Here is a 24,326-nt window from a genome sequence, read left to right on the forward strand (position 1 = left end):
TTTGTTATTTTTCTACCAAGTTATGGGGGTTTTATTGACTTGTAGAAGCTCTTTATATATTATAGACATTTATTTTTCGTCTCTTTATTGTGTAACAAATGTTGTCTACTAGTCTGTGACTTATCTTTTAACTTTGTCAATGTCATTTTTCTCAGAAATTATAATGCTAATAACACTAATAGCTAACCTTTATTAAGCATTTACAATATGCCAGACACCGTTCTTTGTGATTTACATGGGTTATCTCTTTTAATTCATACATTACAAGGTATGTACTGTTGTTCTTTTTTTACAAATGAGAAAATTGATACACTGAAAGGACAAGTAATTAGCCTGGGCTCTCTCAGTTACTAAGTGGCAGAACTGGAATTGGAATACTGGAAGTCTGATTCTACAGAAGTGTTCAAAATTTAAGTATTTAAGCCTGCCCATTTAAAAAAATACATCTTTTACCTTTGTTAGAGAGACATTCTTCAACATAAGATTATTAACATATTCTTCTATTTTTCCAATAGTTTTATTTTTAATGTTAAGCTCTTTGAACTATCTGAGATAGGGGTTTTCTTTCCTTCCAAATGGATAGCCAGTTGTCCCAACAACAGTTATTGAATAATGTATTTTTTCTGATATGAATGTCAGCTTTATCATATACAAAATTCCCATACATACACTAATCTATCAATTTTTATTTTTAACTTGTGCCTAATCAGTTTATTGATTAGGATTTTCTGTCCTATCATATGATCTGCAAATAATGATTCTTTTGCTTCTAATATTTATAGCACTTGTTTCATTTCCTCATCTTACTGAGTTAGCTAGACTGACCTAACCATGTGGGGTAAGAGCAGTGATAATGTCCTTTCCTTTCCTGAGCCTGACTTTGATGGAAATAACTTTAGCCTGTTACTATTATGTTTTCTGCGATTTTGTTACCTTATTTAAGAAGTTTCCCTGTAGTTTTCATCAGAATGACTGCTGAATTTTAACAACAGCTTTCCACATTTGATAAATAATATGTTGATATAATCAAATGGCTTTTCTCTCTTAAGCTATTAGAGCTCTAAAGCTTTTCACTTTAAGCTCTTACCAATTAATATACAGATATTTCTTGGAGTGATAACACTTTAAAGCTGACAACAGCCATTTACCTTTAGTGTGACTGACAGCACAGAAATCAGAAAGGTCATGAGAAGTCACAGCATCTGCAGTGAAGTGGAGGGCAGGTAGAGCATCAAAGACACAGAAAGATTCCGAGAGAAGACCCAACTGGCTCTCATCTGGCCACAGATTGCAGGCTCCAGTGCTCGTGGAAATTCCACCCATTCTTTAAGGCTCTTATTAAATATCACCACCTCCTTCACTGAGTCTTCTCAAATCTCCCAGGGGTCCCCCCCAAACCCCTACTCCTTAGGGCCACATCATTTTGTTGGGTTCATGTGCATTTTATTTCTCTCTGTAGCCCCAGTGCCTGGCAGAATGCCTGGCATACAGTGGATGCCAGAATGAAGGATGGACAGACAGAATGAGCGGTCTGCTGACACTCGACTCTAATGGCCCTTCTCATACTGCGAGGGACAAGGCAACCTTGCTCACCAGGGTCCTGCAGGGTGGACTCCGACTCGGCAGAGGGCATCCCAGACCCCTCACCAGCGCCGGAAGCTGGGCTGCCTGCCCAGGGAAGACTACACTTCCCAGCGATCCCAGGGAACAGCGAAAACCCTTGGCTTTGACAGCCGCCGCCACAAGTCTTTCCGCCTCCCCAGCCTGCCTGAGAGCTGGGAGCTGGATTATGGTGGCCTAACCAGCAAACGCAGCTGCAGGAGCCCGGAGCCTTGCTTCTTCCCCCGCTGCTGACCTGCCGGGAGGACGGAGAAACCAGTCGCTGCCGACCTGCCATGCCCGCCCCGCCCAGCCGCCCGGAGGTCCCAAGCCATCCTCTCCCAGACCTGTGCTGAGGCTGGACGCCGCTGGCCAGATGTAACCAGTATCTGTCTCTTCACCTTCTCCCTCTCTGCGGATTGCTCCTGCCGGATACCCACAGCCTGGACCCGGGACTGGCTCAGGGGCCTGCAGACTCTGGAGCCCTGATGCCGCACAGCTCTCTCTCCTGAGAAGCCACCACCAGAGTTGGGGGCAAACAACAGGGACAGACGTGGGCCCAAGTGAGTCCCGCGGGCCAGAAGGCCAGGGCCCACTATGGCCCAAGCACTGCCCTGGCTCCTGCTGTGGATGGGCTCAGCAGTGCTGCCTGCCCACTGCACTCAGCCTGGCATCAGGCTGCCTCTGCGGAGTGGGATTGGGGGGACTCCGCTGGGACTGAGGCTGCCCCGGGACACTGACGAGGAGCCGGAGGATCCTGGCCGGAGGGGCAGTTTTGTAGAGATGGTGGACAACCTGAGGGGCAAGTCCGGTCAGGGCTACTACGTGGAGATGACCGTGGGCAGCCCCCCACAGACGGTAAGGTCGTCAGGCTAGCCCTACCCTTCTTCCTGCATGAGCAGAGTGAGAACAGGCTGGGAATGCAGCATGCTGGCTCCTGCTAAAGTGGGCTGGATGGTGTGGGCAGGAGAGACCCTCTCCCAATCCTTTCCTCTGGGATCATATTGGTAACAATCATTCCCAAAGCTCCCCTTTCCCACCTCCCTTCCCCTCACAGGCTTCCCAGCCTCCCCTCAGTAAGGATTCAGGGCAAGAGAGACACTTCAGTGCAGAGAACCTGACCTGGGGAAGGGTCCAAGCCATAGGGGGCACTATGAACAGGTGTCAGCCCTGGCCAAGCCTGAGTCCACCAACCCCACCACTCCAGATCTTGGTCACCCAACCCTATCCCCTCCTCTGCTGTTCCTGGAACTGTGGTTCCCACCATAATTCCTGGCACCTTGAAGACCAAGGAATCCTGGCATGAGTTGGGTCAGGCCCTTTCTCCCACTGTCTGGACTGCTACATGGACAGCAAAGTAAGGTGTCTGAGCTCCTCTGACCTTCAGTCTAGCCCAGAAGCCCTGGACAAACTCTTGCCTTCATCAGCCCCTCCCTCCTCCTCCACCCTCACCTCTTTGCATCTGCACTCCAGTCCCTCCCCTGCTCCATGCCTCCAAGCCTCTGAACACAGGCCAGAGGGGACTGAACTGAGCCTGGAGAAAGGACAAATTGCAGCAAAGGAGCCAGTACCCTCTTCTATGAATGAGACTCCTTCCATGAGCTGATATAGGTGCTGGGGGGAGCAGGGATGGAAATGGCCATGATGGTGAAAATACTGCTAGCTCTTTCCATCCTTCCTTATAGTCCTCCAGGGTACCTCCAAGGTGGCTGGTGGAGGTTGCATCCTCTGCACCTCTGTGGGTGCATGGGAGTGTGGGCATGAGCAGCCCTCCATGGGGTGCCGTGGCTGACCTCTATGCACATTTGTCTCCTTTGTGGGTATCTGGGCATGGGTGCCAGGACGGTTCTGTGAGTGCTGGTGTGTGTCACCTTGAACCTGAGCCTGCCCATCTCTGTGAGCCACTCTTCCTTCTCTGGATCTCTGTCCAGGACTCCTGTCCTTGGTAGGGTCTGTGAAGGTACAAGTGTGTTTATGTATAGGAACAGCTACACTTCCCTGGACAGCTCTTACAAGCCTCCACCTCCCAATTACCTGATGGAAGCAAGCCTTCCTAGGTCCCTGCCATCCAGTCCTCCTGCCTCCCGGCTGATCCAAGTCTCTGGTCTCCCCCTACTTATCCCTTCTCTTTCTTGTGCACCATAGCTTGCCCAGAAACAGTCTCAAATCAGTCCTCAGTTTGAGGACATTTTCTGAATCTAGACCCCCAGCTGCATGGTCACCAGGATGCCAGGTGTTGTCAGGCATCAGAAGGACATGGAGACCTGGGACCGTGATGTGCTGTGAAAACTGTGCATAGATCCCGTGACATGGACACAGAACAGGGCTGTGGAACCAACAAGGGCTTTGGGGTCAGACAAACCAGGAATTCCAGTTTTTCCTCTTCTTAGCTATGTGGCCTCGGGCAAAGGATATAACCTCGGAGGCTGTTGCCTCTCTTTAAAGTGGGTGAAATGAGAGCTCCTTTGCTAGGTAATTGTGAGGATTAAATGAGACTATGTAGGCGAAAGCACCTGGAACAGTGCACCTGGACACATAATTGAGCTCCAGTAAATATGAAGTTGCTTTCTCTTATCTTGTCTAGCCACTTCTGCCTCTTCTGTGCTATGTGATGAAGCATAAAAACGAGTGTTTTGGGCCTCTGTGTTTTTTACACGTGTAGAACCGAGGGACCAGTTACTGTACTTCCTTGGACCTCTGTGATACATCCCCCAGCCCAGAAATTGGCAGAGTAATTGCCCAATAAATGTCAGTACCTTCCTGCTCCTTTTTAGGAGAAGGGGAAAGTGGGCTTAAAGTTCAACACCAGCCCAAGGAGCCAGTGCCAGGGAGACCACTGTCAGAAGGACTGTGAATATAAAATAATATTGAATTATTTCAATTCTACTTGAAAAAAATATTAAAAACTGGGTTTTTAGATGATAAACAACAAAAATGATTTAAAAAAAAAAAAAAAAAAAGGACTGTGGATTACCCTATGCTCCAAACCCGAATCAATGACAGCAGTCTCTGCTCTGCAGTGACTTTGATTCTCTCCCTGACAGTCTGCAAGAAGGAGGCCCTTTCTCCCTGCCTGGTGGGCTGTTTTAAGTACTATGTAAGAATATGGATGGCAAAATACTCTGAACAAGTAAAAGTGAGCACTTTCTATGTGCCATGCAATTAATTACTGGGTTTGGGGGCTGATCCACAAAGAGTTGGAACATAAGTTTTCTGCCTGTAAAAAGTTTAGTGTGGAAGTGAAAGTATAAATGCTGGTACAAGGTAATCCATCGCAGTGGCACTCAAAATGAGGTCGCCAGAATTTGTCATTAGAGCCTGTTAGAAATGTAAATTCTTTGGCCGAATCCCAGACCTACTGAGTCAATTTCAGAGGCTGTGGCTCAAGTTTGACAAGCACTGATCTATCTACAGTAGTACCAAGAGTGAGTGCTATAGGTGTTCAGGAAGAGGTAAAATCAGGGAAAGCCTCACAGAGGAGGTGTGCTGTAGGCATGGTCTTGGAGGATGGAGAAGGAAGGAGGCCATTCCCAGAGGGGAAATTCACCTGTCCCATGGAAATGTAATTGCATTTTACTTATATATCCACTTCTTCCCTCCCTTAGATGAGGTCCCGCAGACCAGGAGAGGCTCCACCAACAAATGAGAGAATGAGTTATGTGTGTTTGGGCTTAGGCATGTTTGTTCAGTGAGAAATCCAGTCCAGTTAATGTTACGGGTTTGGGTAAATAAGATAAAACCAAAATGCCAAAGGCCTTAAGTGTCAAGCTATACGGTTTGGACTTTCTTCTGCAGAGGGAAAAACTGGATTTATTTGTGCAGGGGAATGACATAAAGAAAGCAGTCTTTTAAGAAGAGATATCTGAATTTTAGAAATAGAACTGAGATACAGGACAGGAGTTTCTGTCACACAATCCAAATGTGAAGCACTAATGTCAAGGACAGTAGGAAGCTATGATAAGATGAAAAGGAAAGGGAAGACCAGGATGCAAGGAATAGTACAAGGCAGATGGAAAGGACTTGGTGACACTGGTGTGAAGGGTGAAGAAGAAGGTGTCAAAGATGATTTCGAGATTCTGATATGGAGTGAATGAAAGAAAACAAGACCATTAAGGGAATAGGCAAGAAGGCAGGAAGTGATGCCTTAGCAGAACTTGTATAAAATATATACCTGTATTTATAGTTGTAGTTTATGTAAAGTTTTGAAAATATATTCTACATAGATTATTTTATTCTTTACAATAAATATATATCTACATATACACATATATTCTCTTATGATTCATAGCTTCCAGCAGAAGGAGTAGAAACTGAAAAGGTAAACAGTTGGCAACGTGGCAGGCCAGTAAGCTGAGATCCCCGTCTTATCCTTGTTCCTCCTGCTACACCTAGCCACCTATTTGTGTGTCCTGGAAGAGAAAGAGAGTTTATCATGAACATCCCTCTTCCATTCTCCCATGATACCCGCTCATATGTCCCTTACTACACTTATCCAAATGTAATATAACTGTTTTTGTGTGTCTCCCAGATACAACATCAAGCACTTGAGAACGATGCCTTTTTAATTTGTTTATTTATTTTTTGCAGTGTCTTATTTCTCTTTATCTAATACTTATGACAGTACCAGGCTCAGAACATGCACCTAAAAATGTTGAGCAAATGAATAAATAAACTGTAAGAATGGGACTGTTGATGGGCAACTGTAACTGCAGAACTGGAGCTCTTGGTGAAAGTATTTTTATTCTTTTTTCCTTAAATGAAGGAATGTCATTTCATTATAATGGTATGAGCATCACTATCTAAGTACAGGATAATAATTGAATGTTAGGATTGAAATCTGGTGATAGTCGATTGAGTTTAACAAATATTTGTTGAGCACCTATTGTATGCAGAAAAGAAAAATAATGTCACAGTCTTAGCACTTGGAGAGCTCACAATTTGGCATGAGACACACATATAAACACCTAAATAACACACAAGACAAAATGCATTTAGTACAAATAGAAGAACAGTGAATCTTGGAAGTGCAGAGACAGAAGTGGTAACTTCTGACAGGGTGTTAGGAAGGCTTGCTGGAAAAGGGTAGCATTTGAATATGGCCTAGAAAGAGGAGAACGCTTTGCTATTTGGAGAGTGGTAGGGAGGAACACTTCATGAAGAGAGGCACGAGCAATGCTAAGAAGCTGGAAGTTGTCGTCAGGATGCTGTTTGGCGGGTGGAGTTTGGGTTTTATTCTAGAGGCAGCCGAGTTCTTGTAATAAATGAGAAGAGAAATGGTCTAGTGTAGTTTTGATTTGAGGAAAACGCCTTCAGTGTGGAGGATAACTTGGATACTCTAGAGACTGAGAGGAGGATCTCAGTTGGGATGCAAGAGGCCTAAAGGAGGGTGGTGGCAGTGAGGACAGAAAGAGGGAGAGGTCCTTCGAGGGCCAGCGCTCACCTATTGGGTCACCCAAGTGGTCTTTGCCCCTGGTAAGGGAAAGGGAAAAGAAGGTGCTTCCCCTCCTTCCAACCTCCCTGTTTACATCAGGGAACACTGCAAAAGGAACAAGCTTTTAAAGCATAAGATATAGTTTACCAAAATTTCATATCTATTATTCTGCTTTTATTAAAAGATATGGGTATTAGCATGTCCATTTGGGGGTTGAGAAAACTGAGGGTCAGTGAGATTAAGTGGTTTGCCCAGTTACTCAGCTAAGAACAAAGCTAGTGTTCAAATCCAGGTCTTTGGACTCCAAGTCCGAATACTGGATTCTTTCCAGTGTTCTATAGTCTGAGACATGTTGGTTGACTTTGAGATGCCCATGGACCATTCTTGTGGATGGATCCAGCAATCAGCTGAGAATGGGAATCTGGAAACCAGGAGAGAAATTAGGACTAGGCAGGTAGACCCAGAGTCATCTGCAGAGAGGTAGTTGTGGAAGCCATGTTAGCAAATGAAATACTCTTTGAGAGAATGAAGATAAAAGAAGAAAATGATCAGGGAAAAAATATCATCTGTAGACTAGGGATCAAGGAAGCAAGATGAAATGACCAGAGAAATATAAAATGATGAGGATTCAGGGTCTCAGAAACCAAGAAGGGCTAAGTGGTTTTCCTCCACTGTGCTTAAAATGGTTTTCAAACTGTGGGTTTTGAAATTCTGTAAAGGGACCATGAGCATGAGGGAGAAGGTTAGGAGAAAGGTAAGCTCTATACCTTCCACTCTTCCCATTGCCAAGTACTCCCCACTCCTACCTGTTCCCAGATCTCTTGGCCCTCCCAGAATAGCTCAACTTTTATTTTTTTTATATGGTGGAATTCTAGGTTATGTTTCTTCCTTTTCTTTTCTTTCTTTTCTTTCTTTCTTTCTTTCTTTCTTTCTTTCTTTCTTTCTTTCTTTCTTTCTTTCTTTCTTTCTTTCTTTCTTTCTTTCTTTCTCTCTCTCTCTTTCTTTCTTTCTTTCTCTTTCTTTCTTTTTCTTTCTTTCTTTCTTTTTCTTTCTTTTCTCTCTCTCTCTCTCTCTCTCTCTCTCTCTCTCTTTCTTTCTCTCTCTCTCTTTCTTTCTTTTTAAGTTCTGATACTAAAAATGTTGAAAACGATTGAATTCAAAGAATCACCCTCCAAACTAGACAAAACAGGAGGAATCCTAGTTCTAAGGGTGCCTACCCAGTCCCTGAGACCACTAGATTGACTGGGATTGGGCTTCAGGTTGCACATAGGCCCTTGCTAGGACCCTCCTGTTGTCAGTTCACACACTCCTTCTCTGCCTCCCCAGGTCAGGGAAAAAAAAAAGAGTTCATCTGGGAGTGGGGGCGTTGAGAAAGACTATGCCCTCTCACTAAGATTGAAGGTCAGGATCCCTTCTCCAGTATCTCCAATAAAGAGCTAAGCAGAAAATTCTGGTTGAAAATCCAGGAAGAGAAACATTTCCCAGGGAAGTCCCGCTACTTGACAGCTAACTTCTCTGTCTGCTGGAGCCATCTCTCTTTGGGGCCTGGGCAATGGGCATCTCTCTTTGGGAGTTCTGGGAAGGAGCCGGGCCATTTTCCCAGTCCTAGAGCTGCCCTGAGCTTCCCCTGGCAAGGGGCTACAGAGGACTGGGAAGCATTCACTGATGCTCATCTGTCACATCTTCAGGTGCTGTGGCCAGTGGATCCTGAGAAGGGAGGTACATGCTCTGAGGAGAGTGATGAATCAGTAGTCCTAGGGGCTGACATGGAGGAGCCAGGACTCCTAGGTCTTTTTTCTCGGAGATTCTGACAAAAACACAAAGCAACTGGCTGAGTTCCCTGCCTCTCCCACCACAACACATCCTTTCATCAAACCTTCTAAATGGTGACAGCCCTATGGCTACCTTCTCTGTTGCCCACTATAATCCTACTGTGTCCAGTCAATATGTCTCCTTGGTTGGCTTCTCAGGCTCAGTGAACGCCACCAATAATTCTTTTCCAGTGCCTGTGGAGTTTTTGCCAAGGGGCACAAGAAGCGAACCCTGGTATCTCCCAATGGCTCAAGCAAACAAGCCTATGTGCTGAGCATGACCTAAGTGCCATGGAGGAAAGTGGGTTTATGCCGCATCAGCTTCATTTGCAACTGAGGACAGACCCAGAGAAGATTGAAGCCACTGTGACCTGTGGGTGGGATATGGTTAGACAGCAGGAAGGACTTAGGTCTGACAATGAAAAGCAGGTAGCTAATAGCAGCCATGATACCTCACAGACGAGGGGTTTGCCAGCTACCTTGGGGATGGGATGGACACAGAAGAAGTAAAACCTCCTTCAAACAGAACATCTCTGCTTTTTCTCTCTTTGGGACACTGGGATTCTGCATGAGATTGGAAAAGGGTTCTACTGCTTTAAAAAAAAGTTTGCCAATCGTCTTAGATCTGATCTTTCAGAACAGACATGTATATTTTTGACCATTCATATCCACCATCTCATTGGAATCAGAAGCACTGATAAATATTGGTTGAGTTGGATTTAAGGCTGGGGGGAAATGGAGCATCCTGTCTAAACAGGGTATACTAGATAAGGTTTGGTGTGACCCACCCACCTTGAGATTCCCTACAAAATCCCAATCCAAGGTAGGGAGCCTGGCAGCCTGCTTGCTCCCAGGTATCAGTTGCCAGCTTCAATCTGGAGAGCGAAGTGGAAGGTGGGGGATCTATCTGGGGAAAGGAATCCATTTTCATTGAGTCAGCTGATTTGGTCAAGGTAGGAGAAACCTGGACAGGTTCCAATCGCTGGACTCAGTTTGAGGCAGGAGCTAGGTGCCCTGCTGCCCTCAGCCACTCCCAGCTGCTGACATTAGGCTCCTTATGTCCTTTCCTTGCCCCCTTCTCTCAGCCTTAGGTATGCTCAGGTCTGAGAACATCCACTTAGGAAAGCAGATGAAGTTGGCTCAGAAGGCTCTGGGAGCAAGGATCCCTGAAGTCACTACAACTTACTCTAAGAACTTGGTGGATATTCAGTCAGCTTGCATGGCTATGGTGGGTGTCAATGTCATCGTCACCAGGCACAGTACCAGATTGAAAATCACCCCTGCAAAGACTCTGGGGCTGAGAATTAATAGCAAGAGTCTGTGGTGTCACAGAGAACTACAGGAAATGAGGCAATTACTGTCAGTTTAAAAATATCATTATGGAGCACCTACTGAGGGCTAGGTAAGAATTAGATAATAAGGACACAAATGTGCTCCCACCCTGTGGAGCTCACAGTGTGTGGGACAGACAGGCATTAGATAAATAATTAAAAGTTTATGAGTGACATACAAAGAAGCACAGGTATTATTGAGGACCTACAAGAGGAGGGACCTAATCTTGTTTGGGGGCATCAAGGCAAGAGCTTTGGGAGAAAGTATGTTTAAACTGTGACTTGAAAGTTTAATTCAGGCAAAGAAAACAGCATACGCAAAGGTGCAGAAGTGAGAGTCCGTTGTGCTACTGAGAAACCTCACAAGAAGCATGGTGATGAAGGGGAAAAGTGACCACTGGAGTTGACCTGTGGTTGGTTAGATGCCCCCAAGGTCAAGAATCCCAGGAATTTATCCCAGTTAGATACTTTTACTATCAATTCAGATAGTTTTGTATGAGTTATCTGATGCTGTGTAACTACTCTAAAACTTGGTGGCTGAAGACAAGAGCCATTTTATTTCTTGGAATTCTGTGCATTGGCTTGTGGTTCTACAGGTCTTACCTGGTTTCACTCATGTAGCTACATTCAGCTCGTGGGTCAGCTGGGGGCCGGACTAAGCTGAGCCTGCTGGGCTTCTTTCTCCATGAAGTCATTCATCCTCAAGGAGGCCAGATTGAGCTTCCCATACAATCTCAGGGTAGCATTCCAAGAGGGCAATGCCCAATGCACAAGCACTTATCAAACCTCAGCTTAACTCCTTTGCTGATGTCCCATTGGCCAAAGCAAGTCACATGGCCAAGCCCAGAGTCAGTGTCAGAGGGGATCACACAAGGACATGGATACAGGGGGTATGATTCATTAGTGTAACAATCTACCATATGCTTTCTCTCCAATTGAGAGAAGGAAAGGTAAAGGAGATGAAAGAACACACTTGGGCTTGGTCAGAACCAATAGATCCTTCTCCTGGCTTTGTGGCTTATTGTGTAAGATAGGTCAAGTCGCTTACTCACTCTAGGTCTCAGTTTCCTCCTCAGAAATATAGAAGAAAGGCTTCTACATCTCAGTTTAGCTAAAAGGCTTGTTATACAAAAGTATAAGAGCTCTTCTCCGATCAACTCTGAGGCCAAACAGAAGGAAAAAGACTAGGACAATTAGAGGTAGGAAGAATTAGAGTTAAAGCCCCCTCCCCAGAGGTTTGCAAACTGGTAACACCCTAGGATAAACTACCAAGAAATGTGGATCTTAATAGAGATCTTTCAGAATTGCAAAGAGCCCCATCTCTCCAGGCTAATGGACAGATGCCTCCTAAAAGGTCTTTTTAGCCTGAAGTATCTGAGCTGCCTGCTAGTGTGAGCTGGGCCCAAGGTAGCTGGGATTTGGGGAACAAAGAGTTTACCATAAACTCACCACTTCTATACCTATCTAATCACCCAATATCTATTGCTGAAGACTTCCCCAGGGGAGCCTTATCTGCAGAGTGAAATGGGCAGGTGTGTCTTTCCCTGTGGTACTTGTTAGCACTTCCCATGAAGCTGGCTTCCCTCGAAGGTCCCAGGGGCACATTTGTTTGTTAAGTGATTGGCACTGACCTAGTCTTGACCCCCAGTCTTTGGTCCCCTGGGCACCTAAAGGCAATAGCTAGGAGACTCCTGAGTTGGCAGGGCCCCAAGTGATGTGGAAGAAGTAAGATGGCTCCAGGACTTCAGGCTGCCTGAAGACTCACATCTTGTGTCAAACCAGGGAGACTGGTGAGAGGAAGGCAGGTCTGAGAGCCACACTTATAACCTAAAAACTCTCACAGTTTGGGAGTCACTGAAGGAACCTTTCCTCCCCCAAAATATAGGGTAGCTCTTTCCCCTTTTCTTTCCTTTAATCATTCATTAATTCAAGAAATACTTACTGCTAGTCATTGTGACACCTACTAAGGACACAACGGGGATTTTTAAAAATTCAGATACAAAAGGAGATGAGAGTCAATGTGAAATTAGGGTGGCAAGTTTTATGGCAGCATTTTAACAAGAGAATACCACCTGGTCTTGCTCCCTTAGGAAGTCCCTTTTGAGCTCAGAATGAAGGATGATAGGAGATGAGTAGATAAGACGGCAAGTGAAAAGGAGGATGGTCTAGCAGAGTGAATGACCTGTGCAACAGCCTTTGAGTAGAGGGACCATGGCTGGTTTGAGGACCTGAAATAAGGCCAGTGTGGCTAGTAGGCAGAGGGCATGGGGGAATACGAGACAAGCTAGGCTAGATATGTAGGCAGGGCTGGACCATGAAGGACCTGGTAGGAAATGTTAATGCTTTAAGTTTTTATTTTAATAGCAAAGGGAAACCACTGACCTAGAGAGGGTTAACATGGTCACATTTGCACTTTGAAAAGATCACTCTAGCCAAAGTGCAAAAACAGGTTGGAAAGGTCAAGGGTGCTGGATGTGCCGTGACCAGTTGAGAAGCCACAGTCATATTCCAGGGTGAAATGATGATAGCTTGGCCTACAGGTGGCAAGGGAGATGGCAAGAAATAAATACATTCAAGAGTCTTTTAAGGCTGTTAAGTATTGAGGCATTGGATAGAAATGTGAAGAAGAGGAAAGTGTTAGGATGTCTTTGAAGTTGCTGACTTATGGAACAGAAGGATGGTGATGTCATTCACTAGTATAGAGAACACTGGGAAAAAAACAGATGGACTGGTCCATGTAAGGTCAGCTTTGGACATCATGAATGTGAGGTACCTTTGAGGCAGTTTGATATGTGTTTCTGGATCTCAAAGGGGAGGAAAGGGCTAGAGCTCTAAGCTTAGGAGTTATCGGCATATTGGTGGTAACTGCAGCTGCAACCATGTTAGGGAGAGAGTGCGGCAGAAGAGGGAAAGGGCCAAAGCCCAAAGCTTGAGAAGTGAGCCTGCAGAACAGACAGAGAAGATATGACCAGAGGGACAGAGGACAACCACACAGTAGGATGCAAGGAAGAGTGTTTTCAGGAGGGAGAAGTCAGCAGTATTGAATGATCCGGAGAAAGCAAGTAAAATGAGGCCCGATTTGAAAAATGTCTTTTGTATTGGGTGACATGAAATCATTGGTAACTGTAGTAAAGGCTGTTTTATAGTGGAGAGAGGGATAGAGGCGAAACTCACTTTTAGAATGGGTTGTGGAATGAGTGGGAGGTGAAGAAATGAAGACAGCTTGGCTGAGAACTTTGGCTGTGAAGGGAAAGGAGAGAGATGGTAGCTGGAGGCGGATGTGAGATTAAAGATTTTTTTTTTTTTTTTTTAATGTATAGACTCAGCATTTGTAAATGCCAGTAGGAAGAATGCAGGTTTGGGGTGGGAGTCAGATGGGGGAACAGCAGGGTAGTTGAAGGACCTGAAGGACAGGGATAATTAAGGGGTAAAGTGCCTGAGAAGGGAGGAGGGAATTGGCTCTCAAGCCAAGATGGAAGTCCCTCTGGAGCCAGGAGGAGGGACAGCTGAGAGAAAGGATTGGCCTGTGTGGCCAAAGGATTGGCCAGGCAGGTTGCAATGCCTGGTTGTGGGAGGTGAGGGAGGTCCCATCTGATGGCCTCTGTTGGGTGGAATAAGAGGTGAAATGAGAGGTAAAGGCGTTTGCTTAGAAGATTTGGCAGCACTATTTTCCTCTTTTGGGCTCTCCTTAACTGCCCTGTTTCATGGTGCGTGTGGTAGCCCTGGTTGCCAAAGGCCCCTGCCCTATCAGAGACTTCTGTGGGAGGTTGGCCAGGGGGTTCACGCTAGATATGTTGAAGCACAGGACCAGAAATCATTTCTCTCAGAGGCAGGATCGCACTGCAGAGGACAGACATTTTGGTCAGTAGAAAATCTCAACTGCTTATTTTGATTTCCCATTTTGGGGGGCGGGGGGGGGAAGAGAGATCAATGGTGGCCTGAATTCCTCTTAGAGGATGAGTGAGCAGCGAGTGGAGCGAAATGGGAGTGGAGGGGGTCATTCTTCCCTGGGCTTGACCTCCTTTGAGGTGAAAAGGGGAAGCCAGGTCACTCTATTTGCCCTTCCAGTCCCAGCCTTTCTTCCTCAGACAAGGAGAAAGGCTGGGACTGGAAGGGCAACTAGAGTGACCTGGCCTCCTGGCTGGAGAGGGAGTGGCCTACAGAAAGAGCCCCTCCCTCTGAAGGAGAGGAGAGGTGTTTGGAAGAGGGTGGGCCTGAAACAGCTGGGATGTCAAATCTCCAGATAAAAGCTCTATTCCAGTGTAAAAAGTGGTGATATTTTCCTAGAGCCAGCCAGGCACACATTCTAGGCAGTCCTCCCATGAACAGCCACGGGGACCAGTGTTGTGGTCACATGATAGCAGGGATCCCTGCCTATAGGAGGCTGAACTTGGGCTGGGAGCAGAGTCCTGACAGGTGGGGGAGGAGGATCCTGGGGAGTAGGTGGGTGAAGAAGCCTTTTTAATCATTAACTTTGTTGATTGAAATCTGAACTGCTGTGCCTCCAGCTTTATTGATTCTCTCTAAAAGCAGAGCATCTGGAGCCTGGAGGCTGCTGGGAGACCAGGGAAAGGGACAACGGAGAGAAGTCCAGGAAAGAGGCAGGGAGGAAAATGGGAACCAAGCCAGGAGTGGGGAGCTGGGAAGGAGGGCCAAAGCAGGGTCAGAGAGCTGGGGTGACAGTGAAGAGGTGTCTTTGGAGACTGAGGGAGGCCAAGAAGCCTGAGCAGGCCTTGGGGGAGGTGCAGTCAGCAGTGCCACAGAGGACCACTGGAGCAAGAAGGAGCCAGCAGAGAGGAGGATACTGGAGCCCAGAGAAGCATGGTGACCTGCCTATGGTGACAATGTCAGAGCCTGGACCCAAATTGATGTCAGCTGACTTCACTGCACTGAGGAGAAAAGATACAGAAAAGAAAAGCCCTGAGCTCAGGGGAGAAGCTGAGGTTGGTGGACCTGGCAAGTTGGCAAGAAAGGACTCACTTTACAGATGACTGTGTTTCTCAGGACAGTGACCTTTCCTCTTTGCCTATGAGGATATATTAGTCATTCGAAAAAGGGCTTTGGATTGACTAAGGGAGGGGTCAGGCCATCAAAAGAGGAAGGAGGGACAAGTAAAAGAGATGCTAGGAGCTGCACAAGGAATACCAAAAAGACACCTGTCCATGTTCATTTAGCCAAAAACCAGGGCCCTGATGAGATACTGGATTCCTGACTCCTCACCATTTCTGACAGTAGGACTCATTGGTCTGTGTCACCTCTGAGACAGAAGGGGAGCCCCTCATGGGAAGCCTCATTCTTACAGGCAGGGTCAGAAACATGTGGGCACCGACCTGCCATCATGGGCCCCACAGCCCCCCTCACCAGTGCCAGCTCCTAGAACAGTCCTTTCTGAGCTGGAGGAAGACAAACAAGGCTGCCTGCTGAGTGATGTGCTTCCTAGGAGAACTAGAAAAGGAGGGGAAAGGGCAAGCTCTGAAGACAGAATCAGACAGGTAAACAATGTAAGTAAGGGAAATCTCAGGGTAGAGAGACAGGACTAGAGATAATACATACACACACAGAGATAATGTGGCTCTGATGACACAGTAAATGTTGATTCTATAGAGAAGACAGTAGCAGACACAAGGTTTCTGAGGCCATGCTGAGGACGTCATAGGACAGCATGTTCTGTCTGTGGTCGTGGTACTGGACAGGTGCCTGCCTGTCCAGTCCTACCTCATGGAAGCTTCACCCTGGACATTTCAAAAGGAGGCTATGTGGCTGGCGGGGTGAAGGACGCTGTGGTGGTAACTCCAGAGCTTCCAGTTGATAACGTATTCCTCTCCCCTTTCTCTGACAGCTCAACATCCTGGTGGACACAGGAAGCAGTAACTTTGCAGTGGGGGCTGCCCCTCACCCTTTTCTGCATCGCTACTACCAGAGACAGCTGTGAGTCCTGGGGAGAGCTGAAGGGAAGAATCCTTCCCAAGGATCCAGGGCCAAGAAGGGTCAGAGAGAAAGAGGACTGAAGAGAGAAATACTAGCTCCTCAGATCCTGTCTTCCTGCTGGGGAAGGGGAAAGGAAAAGAAGGCAACAGTGACTAGGAACGAAGAGTGGGATGGGGGTGGATTTGAGGAAAGGTTAAGTTGAGGGGCAGCCAGGAAGTTCTTCAGTACTGAGACCAGGCAGCTTCCTGTGGGAGGGAAAGGAGAGCAGCCCCAGAGCTCCCAGAGCAATCTCAGCGGTCTCATTCTCTCTTCCTGAATGAAGAGGCAAGGAGACTTGACCCTACACCCCCTCAGTGGCTCTGTTTTCTGACACCAATGAAGTCTAGGCTGCAGTGATAGCTTGCTTTGTTTTGTTCTCACCTGGGGCCACTCTTGGTGACTTTGCACAGTTCACAGAAGTGAAGAAAGAGCTTTCCATAAAGCCCACTGCCTGGACCAGTATCAGGGAATGTAAGCTAAAATGTCTCCTCCCTGCACCACCTGGAGTTCGGCAGCTGGATTTAGCTAACTGGTGGAAGGGAGGGTTGAAGTGGGTTTTTAAGGTAGGAGAGGTAGTGAGGAATGACCTGGGAGTCCCTTTAGCATAAAAGCAGGAAGTGACGTGAGGATATCTAATGTCTGAGGTATCTTTGTGTGTGAAAACATGTGACTAGAGCCTTAAATCCCATTCTTGGACTTCTAGGCAGATGCCAAAGCCACCTTCCCCAACTCCTGCCTTCTAAGGCCGCCTTCCCTTTAACTTCCCTTAGAGAAATCAGTCAGGAAGTGGGTTGTGCTCAGAATCAATGAAAGAGAATTCATTCTAGGTCCCTGTCCCAGTCCCATCACTGTCCCCCATTACACACACACAGCCCTGGTTAGTGGCATGATTAAACAGGTGGGGTATCACATGTAGATATGCATGTTTCATACAAGTGTGGTATATAATACCTTCATGCTCTGCTGAGATGCTTATGCAAATCCCTCCTCCGGAAGAACCTGCAGAGGTTTCACATTCACTCTGCTTAGTATTTTCTCTACCACTCAGATGGTACCACTGGGTCCCAAGGCAGCAAGAGAATCAATGGCTCCTTTTCTTTGGGAGTTTGATGGAGCGGGGGTGGGGAGATGCCCCCTAGCTGTCCTTTCAGCAGCAAAAAGCACAATACACAAAGCCTAGGCTTGTTTTTCATAGGGCCTGAGCTCAAGATCTAGGAATATGAGTTATGGAGACAGGAAAGCAAGCCCCAGCAACAGCTTCCCTCTTCTATTTGCAACGCCACTTTACATTCTGTTCTGGGTGATTGATCTCCCTAGGGGTTCTGTTGAGCAGCTTAAAAGTATCTTACTTATCTAGGATGCCACTGAGATAAGGCTAGGCATTTGAGAATAGCTTTGAGGCTGGATCCCTATACCAACTGTTGTCCTTACGCATCCACAAATCTCTGCCTTTTTCCACAGGTCCAGCACATACCGGGACCTCCGGAAGGGCGTGTATGTACCCTATACCCAGGGGAAGTGGGAGGGGGAGCTGGGCACCGACCTGGTGAGCATCCCCCATGGCCCCAATGTCACTGTGCGTGCCAACATTGCTGCCATCACTGAATCAGACAAGTTCTTCATTAACGGCTCCAACTGGGAAGGCATCCTGGGGCTGGCCTATGCTGAGATCGCCAGGGTGAGTGGAACAAGGCCTAGCCTCAGACACTGTGACTACACATTGCACACTGCATGCTACACAGGGATGGAGTTGAGAAAGAAAAGGGGAGGGGACTGACTAAGGGAGAGAAATAAATCAGCTTAAAGGATTATTTAAAAAGGAGATAGAATGGCAGTCTGAATATTATCCCTATAGAAAGCAGAACTATCGTGAGACATGCTGTGATAGGTACAGGAATAGGCTGTGGTTTCTACTGACTAAGATCTTTAAGAATAAGAGTGCCCATTAATCTGAAACAGGTTAGGCATGCAGAGACCAAAGCTCCTAGAGATCTGTGGGCCCATCAGTACTTTTCTGTTTTCATTGCCAGTGTCTCTCGCTAACCCTCTCTCCACCAAACTCAGTACCTCAAGATGGTCTTTCCCAAGGAACATCCCCCAAGTCCTTGCTTTTGCCTTCCAGTTGAGGCAGAAAGCTGCCCTCAGTCTATTAAGACCCTCTGTGTGAGGGTTCACGCCTTGTCTCTTTCTGCCGCAGCCCGATGACTCTCTGGAGCCTTTCTTTGACTCCCTGGTAAAGCAGACCCACGTTCCCAACCTCTTCTCCCTGCAGCTCTGTGGTGCTGGCTTCCCCCTCAACCAGTCAGAAGCGCTGGCCTCAGTTGGAGGGAGCATGGTAAGTAGGTCCTAGGGGAGGTCCTGGCACTGGGCAAAGAGGTGGGTACCATCTGCCTCCCCTCCAAAGCTACACCAGTCTTAGGCTCCACTATTTAGAATCTCTGTACTCCCCAGCCCCACTTTTCTTTTTCAATCCTTTTCTTCCTTGCATTATTCCAGAAAGGATTCAAGGCACCTATGGTAAACTTGGAAAGGATCAGAAATGATTAGGAAAATTTCAAAGGAAATGAAAATTAGACCTATTGAATTAAAATTATTCAGTCTGATGATCAGAAAGCAGAGATATGTTTGAAAGTCTATTTATTAATTAATTAGGACAACTGGTGAATGGTGCTCCATCTCCAACAAGCAGAGAAAATAAAATTTATAATAGAAGCAAATAATCATTCATTCAACATTTATTGTGCTAGTTTAGGTTTAAATAACTTCACATCAAGGACTGTGTGATTCTGAAACAAATAATAAAAATCCTGAAAAGTCTCTTCCCCGCACACGTTTTCTTAACACATTTTAGAAACTATAAGTCACTTGGGGCATGATTTGATTAGAAGCAGGAAGATGAGAAAGGTGATCTATAGAGGGCTTTGCCACCCCCAGAAATTACTGGTTCTATTGCTTGCTCCCTGGGTGACTTGCCATCCTTCTGTGTTGGGACTCAGGTATCTGCCTCTTTTTCTCCCTAGATCATTGGGGGTATCGACCACTCACTGTACACAGGCAGCCTCTGGTACACACCCATCCGGCGGGAGTGGTATTATGAGGTGATCATTGTGCGGGTAGAGATCAATGGACAGGATCTGAAAATGGACTGCAAGGAGGTAATAAAACCAAGGGGGAACCAAGAAGACTAAGTGGGGAGGCAACGCAGAGTGAGGTCAGACTCTGGGTTATGAGATTGGGAGGACAAGGCAGAGGTGCAGGACCTGAGGAAAGGGTTGGGGGCTGAGCCTAGAACAGGAGTATAAGGGTCACACAGCAGGGCCTGGGCTTTGGAGCTAGGGACTTTCACAGGGACAACATGGCTTATGATCTAGTAATGAAAAAAGCATGTCTGGACCCTAGTCACTGCCTTGCTTTATGGCCTTAGGCAAGTTTTTTCAAGGCAGTATGATATGATTAATACAAAAGTCCGGCTTTTGGAGTCAGGAAGACTTGGGTTTCTAGCTCTACCACGTGCTAGCTATCTGTCCTTAGGCAAGTTACTATGTTGTGTTTCAGTTTCTCATCTGTAAAATACGTGAAAACAGCTTTCCAAAGATTATGGTGAAGCCAGATAATAAATAAAGTGTTTATTCCAATGCCTGGCACACAGCAGTACCCAATAAATGGCAGCTAAACCATTTGGGTCTTCCTTACCTTGTTTCTTTATGTATGCTAAATTAGAGTAGATCTAAGTATACTATGAAAAGTTAAGACCACTATACAAGATATTTTTATTTTCAAGACTTGAGAATGTCTGCCCACCCAAGATAATGTTTTAATACTTACTGAATGCTTCCTTTGTACCAGGCACTACTCTAAGCACTTCAATTGTATTAATTTAATCGTTATAATTCTTTGAGGTAGGTACTATTATTATCCTTATTTTAAAGATGAGGAAACTGAGGCACCAAGGTTAAGTAACTTGCCTGAGGCTATACACCTAAGAAGTGGCCAGGATGCCAACCCAAGCAGGACCCCACAGTCAGACTCGCCCTTCTGACTCTGGCCAGAGCCTGGCATCAAAAAAGGCTCCTGGGTCTAACAGTTGGCTCCTAACCCGCTCCTAACCCGCTCCTCTCCCCTTTAGTACAACTATGACAAGAGCATCGTGGACAGTGGCACCACCAACCTTCGTTTGCCCAAGAAAGTTTTTGAAGCTGCAGTCAAATCCATCAAGGCAGCCTCCTCGGTCAGTGGGACTAAGGACGGGGGTACAGAGATGATAGTGTGTCAGAGGAAGTCCGTGAAAGTCACGTTCTTCAAACAGGAGACAAGATGTCTACCCCTAGACCCTTCCGCTTAGAGCTCTTAAAAACTGTTCTCTTCCATGGGCCTGTTTGCTCATCACAAAACCACCCTGTTACAGAGTTTCGGCCTCACTCTCCCACTCTCTTCCTCTAATTCTTGGGTTTCAGTTTACCTTTCCCCAGTTTGGATATTCCATGGAAAAGCAAATCAAGGGCCCAGTAAATGTGATCAGAAAATGGGAGCAGAGAGATGTTGAAAGAGTCTGTTTCCTCATTGTTACCCCTTTCTTACCAACACAGACGGAGAAGTTTCCAGACGGCTTTTGGCTAGGGGAACAGTTGGTATGCTGGCAAGCAGGGACTACCCCTTGGAACATTTTCCCCGTCATCTCACTCTACCTAATGGGTGAAGTGACCAATCAGTCCTTCCGCATCACCATCCTTCCACAGGTATGTCCCTAATCTGAGTCAGTGGGATCCTAGGAAGAGGACAAAGTACATATAGGGAGATAGTGAGCAGGCATGGTTTCCTACAACTTGGAAGACAAAATAGATGAGTGTCCAGTGGTAAAGGGCTCTTGGAAAAACCAACCCCTCAGAGCTCAGTGATGACAAAGGGAAGAGTGACCTCAGGGCATAGACACCTAGAAGGCAGAGTTAAGGTGAAGGATGGAGTGAGGAAGAGAGCAAGACATACTTTCATTCTGATTCCTTATCCTTAGCAATACCTGCGGCCAGTGGAAGACGTGGCCACATCTCAAGACGACTGTTACAAGTTTGCCATCTCACAGTCATCCACCGGCACTGTTATGGGAGCTGTTATCATGGAGGGCTTCTATGTCGTCTTTGATCGGGCCCGAAAACGAATTGGCTTTGCTGTCAGTGCCTGCCATGGTGAGAGCGCCACAGTGTGGGGTCAGTCTATCCATGTTCTCCCTGTCCAGCAGTCAGTATACCTGGGCCCGTGAGTCTGGGAGGTGGTTAACAATTGCCTCAGGCCAGAGTCAACATATTGTGCAAAAGCCAGGGTCAGTGCTTATTTTTTCGGTATTGCCTGGCATGGTGACCCCTGCCTGGACTGGGAACCTCTGTTGGAGACCCAGGGCAGCAACAGCTGCTTGGCATCTTGGGAAACTATAGATCCAAGGGCAGTAGGTGAAGCCTATAGTGACCCTGGCAGCTGCAGTATGGTAAGGTTGAATGCTACTTCAGAATGGCAGCAGGGCTTTACAACTGGATTTCAGCAGTGGCAGGTGAGTTTACTCAGTGTGCATGAGGTTGGCTTTTTAGTCAACTCAGAACAACTGACTTTTACGTATCAGACCTACTATATAGGTATACAGGAAAAGGCCGTCACTCCCAATGACCTAGGAGGAGATACACCTTCACCTGGCCTCCTCAGGGGCTAATTTCAAGGCCTATCAGGAGTTCTTTTTGTTGTATAATCCTGTGATATGACAATGAAATCTGCTCACTCACATTTGCTGTTTCTCCAGTACACGATGAGTTCAGGACGGCAGCGGTGGAAGGCCCTTTTGTCACCCCAGACATGGAAGACTGTGGCTACAACATTCCTCAGACAGATGAATCAACACTCATGACCATTGCCTATGTCATGGCTGCCATTTGCGCCCTCTTCATGCTGCCACTCTGCCTCATGGTGTGTCAGTGGCGCTGTCTCCGCTGTCTACGCCATCAACATGATGACTTTGCTGATGACATCTCCCTGCTGAAGTGAGGAGGCCCATGGGCAGAAGACGGATTCCCCTGGACCACATCTGGTGGTTCACTTTGGTCACAAGGAGACAGATGGCACCTGTGGCCAGAGCACCTCAGGACCCTCACCCACCCACCAAATGCCTGTTCTTGACAGAAAAGTAAAAGCTGGCAAGGTGGGTTACAGGGATTGTACCTGTAGGAAACAGGAGAAGGAAGAAAGAAATGCTCTGGTGTGGGAATATCCTGGTCACTTCAAACTTGAGTTGGGAAGTTCTGCTGTTTCAAATTTCAGTCTGGAACCTTTGCCCACCAACCCTCTCAGTTCTCCAATCCAAAGTATTCTTTTCTTAGTTTCAGAAGTAGTGGCATCACACCCAGGTTACCCCAGTGTGTGTCTCTGCAGTACCCTGGCAGAGAAAGGGCCAATCTTGTTTCCCTGCTGGCCAAAGTCAGTAGGAGTGAATGCAGTTTGCTATTTGCTTGAGAAAGGAACTGTATCAATAAGCCTAACATTGGTGCAAAGATTGCCTCTTGAATTAAACAAAAAATAGACTGAATATCTGTACAAATGAGACTGAATGTTTGTACAAATGGGGACAGCTGGAAGAGGAGGAGAGGGAGTGTGAAGACGGGGAACAGTTGGGATTAAAACTAGAAAAGGCAGAAACATGACCACAAGCCAGTTCCAGTTTCAGACTTCATCTCCAAGATAGAATCTCATCTCCTAAGATGGGTGTTGCTTCCTAATGTTTTCTTTTCTGTGGTTGCAGCCTGACCGAAAGTGAGATGGGAAGAAGGGCTCATTTAGCCAAAAAGCTCTTTAGCTCTCTTAAATGCAAAGTGCACACTAAGAAGTTCCATCTAACAAATGACTTTCTACCTAATTAATTCCAATTGTCTCTATCCGAACATTTTGCTCTGCATATGCTAGGTAGCATTAAAATATCCCAACCCCCTTAAGCCCCAGGTGCCCTATGGGAAAGCAGTTGGAATATAGCAAATACAGCAGAGCTGGGATTTGTCTTCCTGGTTACATTTTCACTCCCACCTCCAACTCCCTAGTCCCTGGAGCTTTGTAGCTGATGTACTAAGAAGAATAAACAGGAGACCACTCCTAATTGAAAGCGAAATTCTAAAGATTCATTCAACAGGCATCAGAGTGATGCCCTATACCCCTGCCTGGGTTTCTTCTTGTTCAGGTGTAAGTTGTAGTAAGATCTTTGAGAGCCATTGCCTTCTCACTTCCTCTAATGTCCCCTCTATTTATTTGGCCGAAGCATCCCACAGTGGCATAAGTATTATACCAAGAGTGTCAGGAACACAGGGCTTTCTGGTTCTAGCATCATCGCCTTCAATAACAAAGCTGCTTGGAGAAAGGATGGCAGCTTTAGGGCTTCCTTACTTCCTTCACAAGAGCCCCTCAGTGGAGGCCATACTTTCCCCGTCCTGCTCTCTACTCCCCACTCCTAAGAGTACTTGGGTACCAAGGCTGGTTCTTGGGTTATGTATTGGGGACCAAGTTCATTTCCTATCAGTTCTAACACAGTCAGCTATGATGCCGGTGTTAGTGGGAAGAGCTGAATTTTCCTAGTATATCCACTGGATCCTATTCCTAGGTGGTCAACACACTTCTTCCAGGCATGGGACCTACCAAGTGTGGAAGTACCTGATGAGGGAGAGGGAAATAGAAGGAGGGCCTCTGGAGATCCTGGCCTCAGCCAGCTGACCACAAGCCATAAACCAATAAAACCAGGAATACTGAGTCACATCCGTCCGTGTCCCCAACCCCACCGCTGAATTCTCTTCATTCCCCTGCACTTGGTGCTACTTTGGCTAACTGGGAACAGCCCATAACCACAAAGACTGACAAGAAAGACTGGAGAGTGTCCACTTCCAGCTCGGAACTTACTGTGTAAATAAACTTCCAGAATTGCTACCGTGAAATCAAAATGCCACCTTCTGCTTTATAATTTCTACCCATATTGGGGAAAACTGGCTTTTCCCCAGTTCTTTCCAGGGCATAAAACCCCTTCATTAGTAAGTCTCATTGTCCTGTTTTCTTTTAGGAGAAAATTTGTGCTTATTTTCCTTTTTACAGTTTCTTCCTTTCTACCCTGAAACTAAACTCTAAGTGTAAAAGAAAATCTTGACAACAGCTTCTTGCTTGTAAAAATATGTATTC

The 24,326-nt window shown here is 46.4% G+C and overlaps 1 protein-coding gene across 4 annotated transcripts; it reads left to right on the forward strand.

Moving 5' to 3' along the window:
* The first annotated feature begins 1,694 nt into the window (after nt 1-1,694).
* On the forward strand, nt 1,695-24,088 carry BACE1 (beta-secretase 1). 4 transcript variants are annotated; one of them, XM_023524900.1, is made up of 9 exons: nt 1,695-2,457; nt 16,012-16,100; nt 17,601-17,817; nt 18,412-18,474; nt 19,160-19,294; nt 20,266-20,367; nt 20,726-20,875; nt 21,148-21,340; nt 21,922-23,274. In XM_023524900.1, exons 1-9 carry the CDS (start codon nt 2,197-2,199, stop codon nt 22,161-22,163), a joined length of 1,452 nt encoding a protein of 483 aa, XP_023380668.1. In that variant the 5' UTR covers nt 1,695-2,196; the 3' UTR covers nt 22,164-23,274. The 4 variants fall into 4 exon arrangements, with proteins under 4 accessions (XP_023380668.1, XP_023380667.1, XP_011381483.1 ...); XM_023524899.1 differs by having other exon boundaries at nt 1,698-2,457; nt 18,337-18,474; XM_011383181.2 differs by having other exon boundaries at nt 1,698-2,457; nt 21,148-21,319.
* The last annotated feature ends 238 nt before the right edge of the window (nt 24,089-24,326 follow it).

The sequence above is a fragment of the Pteropus vampyrus genome, unplaced genomic scaffold (genome assembly GCF_000151845.1).
Source record: "Pteropus vampyrus isolate Shadow unplaced genomic scaffold, Pvam_2.0 Scaffold505, whole genome shotgun sequence".
NCBI classification, from domain to species: domain Eukaryota; kingdom Metazoa; phylum Chordata; class Mammalia; order Chiroptera; family Pteropodidae; genus Pteropus; species Pteropus vampyrus.